Source organism: Lucilia cuprina, chromosome 2 (assembly GCF_022045245.1).
Source record: "Lucilia cuprina isolate Lc7/37 chromosome 2, ASM2204524v1, whole genome shotgun sequence".
NCBI lineage: Eukaryota > Metazoa > Arthropoda > Insecta > Diptera > Calliphoridae > Lucilia > Lucilia cuprina.
Window position 1 is genome coordinate 54,541,055 of NC_060950.1, and position 13,654 is coordinate 54,554,708.

Below are 13,654 nucleotides of genomic sequence, written 5' to 3' on the forward strand. Positions count from 1 at the left end.
ACAGTTTTTATATAGAAAAGTGTCTTGTTAAAACAGTTTTCATATAGAAAAGTAGAATTTTCTATATGAAAAGACTTTTCGACTTTTCAACTTTTTGCATTTTATGCAAAGTGGATTTTTGACTTTTTTCAGTTAGTTAAATGTGGACTTTTCGATTTTAAGTATTTTGTTAATAGTCGACTTTTTCCGACTTTTCGCCTTATTTTGACTTTCCGATTTTTTTCGACTATTTTCGACTTTTGGACTTTTTCCGACTATTACATATATATTTTTGACTATTTTCCACTATTTTTGTCTTTTTCCGACTTATTGTCTAGTTACGACTTTTTTCGAGTATTTCATACTTGTCGACGATTTTCGACCATTTCCTACTTTTTTCGATTTTCAACTATTTTCGGCTGTTTGACTATTTTTGTCTTTTTTCTACTTTTCGACTATTTTAGACTTTTTCCGACTTTTTCCAACTTTTTCGATTTTCCGACTATTTTTGACTATTTTCATCTTTTTCCGACTCCTTGACTATTTTCGACATTTCGATTTTTTCGACTTTTATTTCCAAAGTCGACTTTTCGACTTATTTCACAGAAGATAGTCGAGTTATCGACTTTTTTGGAACAAAATAGTTGACTTCGAATTTTCGACTTTTTTCGACAAAATAAAAAATAGTAAAGTGTCTTGTTAAGACAGTTTTCATAAAGAAGTGTGTTTTTAAGACAGTTTTCGTATAGAAAAGTGTTTTGTTAAGACAGTTATTATATAGAAAAGTATCTTTTTAATACAGTTTTCTTATAGAAAAGTTTCTTATTAAGACAGTTTTCATATAGAAAAGTGTCTTGTTAAGACAGTTTTCGTACAGAAAAGTGTCTTTTTAAGACAGTTTTCATATAGAAAAGTGTCTTGTTATGACAGTTTTCATATTGAAAAGTGTCTTGTTAAGACTGTTTTCATATAGAAAAGTGTCTTGTTAAGACAGTTTTCAGATAGAAAAGTGTCTTGTTAAGACAGTTTTCATATAGAAAATGTCTTGTTAAGACAGTTTTCATATAGAAAAGTGTCTTGTTAAGACAGTTTTCATATGGAAAAGTGTCTTGTTAAGACAGTTTTCATATAGAAAAGTGTCTTCTTAAGACAGTTTTTAAATAGATAAGTGTCTTGTTAAGACAGTTTTCATATAGAAAAGTGTCTTGTTATGACAGTTTTTAAATAGATAAGTGTCTTGTTAAGACAGTTTTCATATAGAAAAGTGTCTTGTTAAGACAGTTTTCGTACAGAAAAGTGTCTTGTTATGACAGTTTTCATATTGAAAAGTGTCTTGTTAAGACAGTTTTCATATTGAAAAGTGTCTTGTTAAGACTGTTTTCATATTGAAAAGTGTCTTGTTAAGACTGTTTTCATATAGAAAAGTGTCTTGTTAAGACAGTTTTCAGATAGAAAAGTGTCTTGTTAAGACAGTTTTCATATAGAAAATGTCTTGTTAAGACAGTTTTCATATAGAAAAGTGTCTTGTTAAGACAGTTTTCATATGGAAAAGTGTCTTGTTAAGACAGTTTTCATATAGAAAAGTGTCTTCTTAAGACAGTTTTTAAATAGATAAGTGTCTTGTTAAGACAGTTTTCATATAGAAAAGTGTCTTGTTATGACAGTTTTTAAATAGAAAAGTGTCTTGTTAAGACAGTTTTCATATAGAAAAGTGTCTTGTTATGACAGTTTTCATATAGAAAAGTGTCTTGTTATGACAGTTTTCATATTGAAAAGTGTCTTGTTAAGACAGTTTTCATATAGAAAAGTGTCTTGTTAAGACAGTTTTCATATAGAAAAGTGTCTTGTTAAGACAGTTTTCATATAGAAAAGTGTCTTGTTAAGACAGTTTTCATATAAAAAATGTCTTGTTAAGACAGTTTTCATATAGAAAAGTGTCTTGTTAAGACAATTTTTATATAGAAACGTGTCTTGTTTAGACAGTTTTCATATAGAAAAGTGTCTTGTTAAGACAGTTTTCATATAGAAAAGTGTCTTGTTAAGACAGTTTTCATATAGAAAAGTGTCTTGTTAAAACAGTTTTCATATAGAAAAGTGTCTTCTTAAGACAGTTTTTAAATAGATAAGTGTCTTGTTAAGACAGTTTTCATATAGAAAAGTGTCTTGTAATGACAGTTTTCATATTGAAAAGTGTCTTGTTAAGACAGTTTTCATATAGAAAAGTGTCTTGTTAAGACAGTTTTCATATAGAAAAGTGTCTTGTTAAGACAGTTTTCATATAGAAAAGTGTCTTGTTAAGACAATTTTTATATAGAAAAGTGTCTTGTTAAGACAGTTTTCGTATAGAAAAGTGTCTTGTTAAGACAGTTTTCGTATAGAAAAGTGTCTTGTTAAGACAGTTTTCGTATAGAAAAGTGTCTTGTTAAGACAGTTTTCGTATAGAAAACTGTCTTGTTAAGACAGTTTTCGTATAGAAAAGTGTCTTGTTAAGACAGTTTTCGTATAGAAAAGTGTCTTGTTAAGACAGTTTTCGTATAGAAAAGTGTCTTGTTAAGACAGTTTTCGTATAGAAAAGTGTCTTGTTAAGACAGTTTTCGTATAGAAAAGTGTCTTGTTAAGACAGTTTTCATATAAAAAATGTCTTGTTAAGACAGTTTTCATATAGAAAAGTGTCTTGTTAAGACAGTTTTCATATAGAAAAGTGTCTCCTTAAGACAGTTTTTAAATAGATAAGTGTCTTGTTAAGACAGTATTCATATAGAAAAGTGTCTTGTTAAGACAATTTTCATATAGAAAAGTGTCTTGTTAAGACAGTTTTCATATAGAAAAGTGTCTTGTTAAGACAGTTTTCTTATTGAAAAGTATCTTGTTAAGACAGTTTTCATATAGAAAAGTATCTTGTTAAGATAGTTTTCATATAGAAAAGTGTTTTGTTAAGACAGTTTTCATACAGACAAGTGTCTTATTAAGACAGTTTTCATATAGAAAAGTGTCTTGTTAAGACAGTTTTCATATAGAAACGTGTCTTGTTAAGACAGTTTTTATATAGAAAAGTGTCTCGTTAAGACAGTTTTCATATAGAAAAGTATCTTGTTAAGATAGTTTTCATATAGAAAAGTGTTTTGTTAAGACAGTTTTCATACAGACAAGTGTCTTGTTAAGACAGTTTTCATATAGAAAAGTGTCTTGTTAAGACAGTTTTCCTATAGAAAAGTTTCTTGTTAAGACAGTTTTCATATAGAAAGTGTCTTGTTAAGACATGAAAACTGTAGAAAAAGTGTCTTGTTAAGACGGTTTTTATATAGAAAACTGTCTTAATAAAAACTGTCTTCATATAGAAAAGTGTCTTAAGACAGTTTTCATATAGAAAGTGTCTTGTTAAGACAGTTTTCATATAGAAAACTGTCTTCATATAGAAAAGTGTCTTAAGACAGTTTTCATATAGAAAAGTGTCTTGTTAAGACAGTTTTCATATAGAAAAGTGTCTTGTTAAAACAGTTTTCATATAGAAATGGTCTTGTTAAGACAGTTTTCATGTAGAAAAAGTGTCTTGTTAAGACAGTTTTCATATAGAAAACTGTCTTAATAAAAACTGTCTTCATATAGAAAAGTGTCTTGTTAAGACAGTTTTCGGACAAGTGTCTTGTTAAGACAGTTTTCATACAGAAAAGTTTCTTGTTAAGACAGTTTTCATATAGAAAAGTGTCTTAAGACAGTTTTCATATAGAAAGTGTCTTGTTAAGACAGTTTTCATGTAGAAAAAGTGTCTTAAGACAGTTTTTATATAGAAAACTGTCTTAATAAAAACTGTCTTCATATAGAAAAGTGTCTTAAGACAGTTTTCATATAGAAAGTGTCTTGTTAAGACAGTTTTCATATAGAAAACTGTCTTAATAAAAACTGTCTTCATATAGAAAAGTGTCTTAAGACAGTTTTCATATAGAAAAGTGTCTTGTTATGACAGTTTTCATATAGAAAAGTGTCTTGTTATGACAGTTTTCATATAGAAAGTGTCTTGTTAAGACAGTTTTCATGTAGAAAAAGTGTCTTGTTAAGACAGTTTTTATATAGAAAACTGTCTTAATAAAAACTGTCTTCATATAGAAAAGTGTCTTAAGACAGTTTTCATATAGAAAGAGTCTTGTTAAGACAGTTTTCATATAGAAAACTGTCTTCATATAGAAAAGTGTCTTAAGACAGTTTTCATATAGAAAGTGTCTTGTTAAGACAGTTTTCATATAGAAAAGTGTCTTAAGACAGTTTTCATATAGAAAAGTGTCTTGTTATGACAGTTTTCATATAGAAAAGTGTCTTGTTAAGACAGTTTTCATATAGAAAAGTGTCTTGTTAAAACAGTTTTCAAATAGAAAGTGTCTTGTTAAGACAGTTTTCATGTAGAAAAATTGTCTTGTTAAGACAGTTTTCATATAGAAAACTGTCTTAATAAAAACTGTCTTTATATAGAAAAGTGTCTTGTTAAGACAGTTTTCATATAGAAAAGTGTCTTGTTAAGAAAGTTTTCATATAGAAAAGTGCCTTGTTAAGACAGTTTTCATATAGAAAAGTGTCTTAAGAAAGTTTTCATATAGAAAAGTGCCTTGTTAAGACAGTTTTCATATAGAAAAGGGTCTTGTTAAGTCATATAAAAAAGTTTCTTTTTAAGGCAGTTTTCATAAAGAAAAGTGTCTTGTTAAGACAGTTTTTATATTGAAAAGTATCTTTTTAAGACAGTTTTCATATAGAAAAGTTTCTTGTTAAGACAGTTTTCATATAGAAAAGAGTCTTGTTAAGACAGTTTTCATATAGAATAGTGTCTTGTTAAGACAGTTTTCATATAGAAAATTTTTTTGTTAAGGCAGTTTTTATATTGAAAGTTTTCATATAGAAGTATATTGTTAAGATAATTTAAGAATAGTAAAACAACTTTTCTAAATTTATAGATTTCTTCTTATTATTATTAATTTATTGTGAAAAAAAGTTTACACAAGTTTTACATAAAAAATATATGTAAATATTTTTATGCAGTGTAAAGAGAAAAACACTTCTTGTCTAATATATTTGTAATTTTGTTTGTTGCAAATCGTAATTAAAACCATACAATTCATTAAAATCTAAATATAAACTATAAAAAATAATAAAAAAAAGGAAGAAATCCTTTACAAGGATTTTTGTCTACAGATAAAGAGAGGCAGCAAAAACAATATCCCTCTTAAGTAAACGTATTCCTTCAGCAAATTTATTTTCCAATTCTGTGTTACCAATTGTCTTGGCAGCTTGACACATTTGACGCAACAATTCCTCTAAACGACGCATGCAACGTATAATGGAACCTTCAAAAATATCGGTCATTTTGCAGACACTCAAGAAGGAGGCTCCCTTGCACCAGGCCAAAACAACATCCATGAGGAAAGGCTTGAATTTGTCCACATATGTTTCTTCGTCTAGTTCTAGTTTACATTCATTCGAGATTTTAGCTATGCGACGTGCTAAATCCTGCATGGCTCTTAAAGGTCCAGAAAGTTCTTCAGTTGATTTAGGATTTTCTGAAGATTTTTCATCACACACAAAAGTGGAAAGTAATGCTACAGACTGGGCTGTTGTCAATTCATTAAATACACCATTAAAAATCATTTCGGTCATTAAAAGTTCATCGGCTGAACTTAATTCACAGGCAACACGTCCCTTGAATTCTATAACATCTTGGGCAGTACAATATTCCATACGTCTGAGAACACGTTTACGATGCTTCAATTCGTCCATTTGCAGCAGAGAACGAGCTTCTTTCAATTTTGCCTTGGCGTCCTTAAGTTGTTCTAGAACTTTTAGTTTTTGTGTATAACGTGAATAGAGACGTTCCAATTCAGGGGAATTGTGTAGAGGATGGGCAAATAAACGTTCTTCAAATTTGTCTATAGAATCAACAATAACTTTAAAATCGGGATCTTTTATATGCATTTCTGTTATGGGATTAAGAAGGGGAGGACCTTTGGGAAAACGTTTTTTAACTTCGGTAATAGTTTTCAAAACACTACGTCTATTATCGGCTGGTCTCAGGTCATTGGGATAGTAGACTCTTAAGGAGGAAATTTGTGAAATAAGTTTATGAACTACGGGTACTACTTCCATATTGCCTTTCTGACCTGGTTTACAGGGTTTTGGTTCATCATTTTTGGCCGATTCTTCTGTGACGTGAAGAAGAACATCAACTATAACAACAGTTTCAGCTTTAAGAGGATTTTTGGCATTGTTTACTTGTTTCTTAAAGTTGACCACAATACCCCAATCAAATTCCTCAGTATCATTTTGTACCTTCACCAAACGTCCAGGTTGTAAATAGGGAACTAAATACTCGGGCTTAGTAATCCATTTACGAAACTGTTTACCCAAAGAATCCAATTGATCACGTATATGATGATAGGAGGCCACGCTGTGCTCTTCATTTACTTTAATTTTATCTAATTGCTGCTGTTTTTCCTGCACCTCCTTGTAAAGCTCCGGTATGGATGATTGATTTTGAAATTGGAAAAATGAACGTTCCAACATGTACTCAGGATTTATTTCCTCCACTCTTAAAAGATTTAAAACCATATTATAGGTCAAGTGGAAAGCTGAATTTATAGGATCAGCTTTACCCTGCACAATACCACGGCCTACAGAAGGTGAGACTTTTTCATCAATCATTAAAATGACAATACCCTTGTCATCGAGACCACGTCTACCGGCACGGCCAGCCATTTGAATATATTCGCCTGAGGAAATCCAGCGAAAATCTTTACCATCAAATTTACGCGGAGCAGTAAACAATACCGTTCTGGCGGGCATGTTAAGACCCATAGCGAAAGTTTCGGTGGCAAATAAAGCCTTTAGAAGACCTTCTCCGAACAAAATTTCAATAATTTCTTTTAAAATGGGCAAGAGACCACCGTGATGGATGCCGATACCACGTCTCAACAACGGCAAAACATTTTCAACTTGTGGCAATTGTCTATCTTCTTCGGAAAGTACATCTAAGGCATTATTGAATACTTCATCTACTAGCTTCTTCTCTTCGACGGTATTAAAATCAAGTTTTGCCATTTGCATGGCATAAACTTCACAGTCCTTTTTACTGAAGGAGAATATGATGACCGGGGCAAAGTTGCGTTCCATTATCATTTTAACGATTTTGAAAATGTTGGATTGGCCGGCATTAACTCCTTTAATACCACCCTTACGACCCTTTTGATCACCTTTAGCAGCTTCACCTGAAAAGATAACAAACATTACATTCATTACATGAAGAAAGGAGAACGGATTGTGAGGAAAAGTGTTAACGTACTGAATACATATTTTTATTTATGAATACTAAAACTCACCAGCATTTTGTAGTACAGCCATTGCTGTATTGAAATTATCCTCCTTAAATTGACCCTTTTCATCCACGATCAAGTGTATACCATCACCACCAGCTGGGAATATATAATGTTGCAATGGTGTTGGTCTATAATCCGTATAGACAACATGACACGGTTGCTTATGCAAATGACACACCCATTCGGCAAACTGGCGAGCATTTGGTATAGTAGCCGAAAGGAAGACATACCTTACATTATCGGGTAATAAAATTAAAGTTTCTTCCCATACTACACCACGTTCTTTATCACGCATATAATGGATTTCATCGAATACGACCCAACCAACTTCACGCATAATTTCACTACCACGATACAACATGTTACGCAAAATTTCGGTGGTCATAATGAGACAAGAAGCCGAGGGATTAATGGTAACATCACCGGTAACCAAGCCGACATCTTTAAATTCTTCACTAAATTCACGATATTTCTGATTGGACAAAGCCTTAATGGGTGTAGTGTAAATGACTCTCTGCTTGCAATTTAATGACTTGGCTATGGCATATTCAGCCACTACTGTTTTACCGGCAGATGTGTGAGCCGACACCAAAACACTTTGTTGGTTATCAATGCAAAGAATGGCTTCTTTTTGGAAAGGATCCAATACAAAGGGATACTCTTTAGCGGGTACGCCTGTAAAAGGTTGCAGTGGCATATATTCCTGGCCCGGATAAGTGGCAACCTCGTGGGTACAAGAATCTGGGGACTGTATGACATGTACTGAAATGCGGGAACGTAAGGCATCTACACAAATATCATCTAATATAGATTCGGTCATCTTAGCACGTTTACTGGTATCATTTGCATCATCTTCATCCTCATTTATTTGTCTTTTTTCTACACTTTTCGAGGTGCTTTAAAGAAAGAAAAACGTTTTTTTATTAGATTCCTAATATTAACTTGAATAAATACCTTTCAGTTTCCTTCGTCTTCTCATGATTTATTGTTACAACTGGACCATCTGTAGCAGCGACTGGGGGTTCGTGAGCTGTCTCTTCCGCTTCCTCGTTGAAACAATTAAATAAATCGTCTACATCAGCCATTATTTTATTAAACAGTTAATTATATTTTAATTAATTTTCGAATAAACAATATTTGTACATTAACTCTCTATTTATTTATAATTTCACACAAAATTTATACACGAGTTTATGCCAGAGCCCTGCGCCAACAAATATTAACGACGTTGGCAGGCTGATACTAAAAATGACGGCGTCAATTTAAAATCGACTGTAAGTTTTTATAAGTGAGATCCGAAGGATTAAAAAATGGAATATTGAAAGCAAATATTAATAAATAGGGATTGTATACCAGAGTAGGGAATTTTTGTATTCGTAATAACAATTTATTCATTTCTCTCGTTAATCAACTTATTTCCGCGATATTTATTTTTGAACTTATGAGAAATATTTTTATTTATACTCTTTTCTTAATAATAAAAGCGTTAATAAAGTTTAAAGAATGTAACAACTGTTTATTTACGCAATACCTTCATAAAATTAAACAACGGTAAGGCGGTTTAATAATCTTAACTTTACTCAATGACGTTGGATTAGAGACTGACTCATATGATAATTTTGTAGACATTTTAGCGACACCTTCCGGATAGTTCTGACATACGTCTTCTGGTATATTTGGTGGAAATACACACCTCTACAAGGATCGACTTTACTTTTTAGTGTTGCCAACCAAATGTTAGGCGCTAAGAAATGTCCTGGACATTCTAGCGACACCTTCCGAATACTTCTTGCACATTTAGTGGAGATACGCCCCTTACAAAAATTGTCTTTACGGTTTCATGCTGCCAGCCAACTGTTAGTTGTTAACAAATTTTGGGAACTGACCGTTAAAAAAAACAGTTCAGTTTAAATGTAAATATAATAAGTTGCTCATTTCTAAAATTATTTTGCAATTTTTTGATACAGGCGCAAGTATATCAAGTGATTGAAAGGAATACCTTCATATAATCGTTCAAAAAAGTGTTCTGTAAATTATACAAAATATGTATTGCGATATTTTAAGGCCGTTTTACACTGAAAAAATTCAGCGTCGGCGGCTTGACTTTATGCCGTTTAAACCACTGCGCTCTTTTTTCAAAGTGTTGTGAAATTTTGACAGTTCTCTAACAAAGACAGGGTTGTTTTATATTGTTGTTAAACAAAGGCATGGCATTGCCAGCATCAACAAAGCTAAGCAATGTTTACAAAAACCGTTAAAATTTGGAATTTAAATAACTTTTTAAAAATGTTATTGCACGAAATTTAGCAAAATGCAGTCATTTGTGTTATTTATTTAAAACAGATGTTGCGAGATTCAAAAATCTCTAATGAAATCCTTTTTTTTGATATTAATCCAATTGTTTCATTTGATTTACCCGTTGAAACGATTGTGTGGTATACTATCTTCTTGTTGATCAGATATTATGCCTTACTATTGGAATTTTTCCTGTCAACTCCAAGGGAGACCTGATGCTTTTTACTTCAGATCTTGTAAGAGAGTCCGATTTCATCTTTTTTTGGGATTTGCTATAATCCTGTTGTTATTATCATTGAGGATTGTAACCCCCGCCTATATTTAAAGGTTGAGGTAGCTTAGTGCTCAATCCGAGTACATTCTTCTCTTTTACTTTTACACCCATTTAGGGCGAGATTGTTTGGTTAAACATGGTTTAATATATGTTTCGTGTTATTAAGTTATCAGTAAAGTTACTTATTATCTTAGTTTAACTGAGTGTAATTGGCCAATTAAACTCAAGTTATAAGTGAGAAAATACAATTAACAAAAACAATAAAAAATGATTTAGGAAGAATAAAAACTTAAATTGCAATTTTCTGATTTGTTTTGTTTTTTATATTATTGTTTTAAATGTTTATTTAACATTTTTGCAAAATTTTCCATTTTACAAAAGTATTGTTTGCAAAAAACAGCTGTTCATTGTTTATGTTTTTAAGTGAAAAGTTGGCAATACTAACAAAAATAACTGAGCTTTAATCTAAAACTGAAAAACACAATCATCGGTTAAAGTCCACCTAAATTTGTTTCGAGTTTAATCTAACAGCAAGTTAAGCCTAGTTTAACTGACGAGTAAGAAACCCGCCCTGAGTTGATTTAATATTCCCCTCTTGCCAAGTTTGTCACATGAGGTTATTTCGATGACATTTATGTTACATATTAATCTTTCTAGATGTTTTGATCCGTTCAGGGTAGATTTCATTTTAAATCTATAGAAATTACATATTAAACTCCTTTTCCAACGACAATCGGTTTTTCGTAGCAGAACTACTACGAGTTCAACAAACAACAACCAAGGACTTTTCACGTGTTGTTGCTACAACAATAAGAATAAAAATATCGTTCCCACGACAATTGAATCCTCGCTTCGTAACGACCCTAGCCATGCATTGTCATCCCAGCGACAGCGGTATCAACTGAATGTTTTCTCCCAGAGAGAAGTAACTATCGACCAACGTTGAACCTTTACAACAACAAAATAAAACCACAGAGTATTTTTGATTTTTTTGTTTGTTTTTTTAATATAATTAATATATTTAGAATTTTTATACAATTTCTTTATTAAACATTGTTTTTATTGTTAAAAAGCGTAGTAGTTTTGAGTTTTTTTTTTTTTTTTTTTAAATATGTATAGATGTTTTATATATAAAAATTATAAAGTATATATAATTAGTTTAGGTTTTAACTTAAATATTAACTATAAATTAAAAAATTAAATATTAACTTAGGTGGTGTTAATGAAAAAAAAGAAAAGAAATGAGTTCACTAAAATTTAAGTAGAACTATTTAATGTAAGAAAATTATAATAATAAAAAGAAAATTTTTCAAAATTATGAATTTAACTTAGAAGAAACTTAAATTATAAAACAAAAAAAAATTCAATTAGTTTTTATTTTAGATAATTGCCAATATTATTAATACATATAAAATTTATTTTATTTTAGCTTAACAAAAAATTAAAAAGAAAATAAAATGAGTTTAGATTTTTTACAAGAGTTTTGTTTATTTATTTAATATTTTTTTTTTTGGGGATTTTATAATTAGTTTTTTTATGAAAATATGTACAGTTATGTTTATTTATAAAAAAAATTATTTTAACCTGAAATTTTAATGGAAAGTTTTAAATGGAAATTATTTGTTTTAAGATTTTGATATATTTTGGTTTTTTGTGTGTTTGTTTTTTTTTTGAAAATAATATAACATGCATTCAAAAAATTAAAAAAAAATATGTTTAAGTGTTTTCTTTTTTCTATATACAAAACATGTTTCTTTTTTGTAATTATTTTTTATTTGTTTTATAAAAAATTGTTTTTGTAACCTTAAAACAGGTTTAATTTCATTTTTAAAAACTAAATCTTTTTTTGTTAATTTTTTTTTAGTTTTTTTTTTAAGACCTTGTTAAGAAAAGTTTTTAAGTTTGTTTAAAATGAAATATAATTATAATTAAAAAAATTTGCTGTGCAAATTATGGCAATATTAATTAATTAAACCTTAATTTTAGTTTTATTAATAAAATTCCATTGATTTTCTTTTTCTAGTTTAGGGATTTAAAATTGTTTTTAGGTTTGTTTGTTTGCAATTTTTGTAAACTTTTTTTTGCTAAAAAATTTATTGTCTTGTGTCTGTGTTTGTTTTTTTCTAATAAAATTAAACAAAAATAAAACTTAATTTGAAATTATAAGAAAAAAATAATAAAATGAAATGTTGTTAAAGAAACTTTAAGGCAAAAAGGAATCATTAAAAGAGAGAAAGAGAGAGAGAGAGTAAATGTATAAAAATAGCATTTGAGAGTTTTTGTATTGATTGTTGTGACTGGCTGTTCTTCCCTGGAGAAGAAAAACATAAATGGCTATCTTTGGCTGTTTTGCAAACATTAAGAGAGAGGGAGAGAGTAAACGTACAATACGAACATTTGAGAGTTTTTGTATTGTTTGTTATGACTGGTTGTGTTTGAAAACATTAAGAGAGAGAGAGAATAAACGTAAGAGCATTTGAGAGTTTTTGTATTGTTTGTTGTGACTGATTGTGTTTGAAAACATTAAGAGAGAAAGAGAGAGAGAGTAAACGTAAGAGGATTTGGGAGTTCTTGTACTCTTTGTTGTGACTGGTTGTTCTTTCCTGACAGAAAAAACTTCCGATTGTTACAGCTGTTGCTGATTTGAAAATCTTTGACTGTTTGTGAAATCGAGTAGTTTTCTGGAGCGTAGATCCAATTGTTATGGGAGATTACATTGTTTAGTGGGTTTTGAGGTTAGTTCTCTCTCTGAACAAGTTTAGTTTTGGAGAATTAGTTTAAACAAATTGGAGATTACATTGTTAAGTGGGTTTTGAGGTTAGTTCTCTCTCTGAACAAGTTTAGTTTGGGAGAATTAGTTTAAACAAATTGGAAATTACATTGTTTAGTGGGTTTTAATATTAGTTCTCTCTCTGAACAAGTTTAGTTTTGGAGAATTAGTTTGAACAAATAGGAAATTACATTGTTTAGTGGGTTTTAAGGTTATTACTCTCTTAACAAGTTTAGTTTTGAAGAATTAGTTTAAACAAATTGGAAATTATATTGTTCAGTGGGTTTAAGGTTTGTTCTCTCTCTGAACATGTTTAGTTTTTAAGAATTAGTTTAAACAAATTGGAAATTACTTTGTTTAGTGGGTTTTAAGGTAAGTTCTCTCTGAACAAGTTTAGTTTGGGAGAATTAGTTTGAACAAATAGGATATTACTTTATTTAGTGGGTTTTAAGGTTAGTTCTCTCTGAACAAGTTTAGTTTTGGAGAATTAGTTTAAACAAATTGAAGATTACATTGTTTAGTGGGTTTTAAGGTTAGTTCTCTCTCTGAACAAGTTTAGTTTTGAAGAATTAGTTTAAACACAGTGGAAATTACATTGTCTAGTAAGTTTTAAGATTAGTTCTCTCTTTGAACAAGTTTAGTTTTGGAGAATTAGTTTAAACAAATTGAAAGTTTAGTTTGATAAAATTAGTTTAAACAAATTGAAAATTACATAAATTAGTGGGTTTTTAGATTATTACTCTCTTAACTAGTTTGAAATTTTACTATTTTAGTTTATGTTCTCTTGTCTTTTGTTTTCAATCACTTTTCTCTCTCTCTCTCTTTAGCTCTTCATTTAAACAACTTTAAGTTGTTTTCTTAAAATTCCTTTTGTTGCTTTAAAGTTTACTTTAAACAAGGTTAGTAGTTTGTTAATTATGTTCAAAAAAAAAAAGATGAAAATAAAAACTAAATAAAATAAAATAAAAAAAACTTAAATTTTAA

General features: G+C 29.8%; 1 protein-coding gene across 1 annotated transcript; it reads right to left on the reverse strand.

The window, feature by feature from the left end:
• Nucleotides 1-4,919: 4,919 nt before the first annotated feature.
• On the reverse strand, nucleotides 4,920-8,553 carry LOC111684355 (exosome RNA helicase MTR4). Its single transcript, XM_023446501.2, has 3 exons — nucleotides 8,286-8,553; nucleotides 7,335-8,227; nucleotides 4,920-7,223 (listed from the first exon to the last, which is right to left on the reverse strand). The coding sequence occupies exons 1-3, from the start codon at nucleotides 8,414-8,416 to the stop codon at nucleotides 5,152-5,154; spliced, it is 3,096 nt and encodes a 1,031-aa protein (XP_023302269.2). The 5' UTR covers nucleotides 8,417-8,553; the 3' UTR covers nucleotides 4,920-5,151.
• Nucleotides 8,554-13,654: the final 5,101 nt, after the last annotated feature.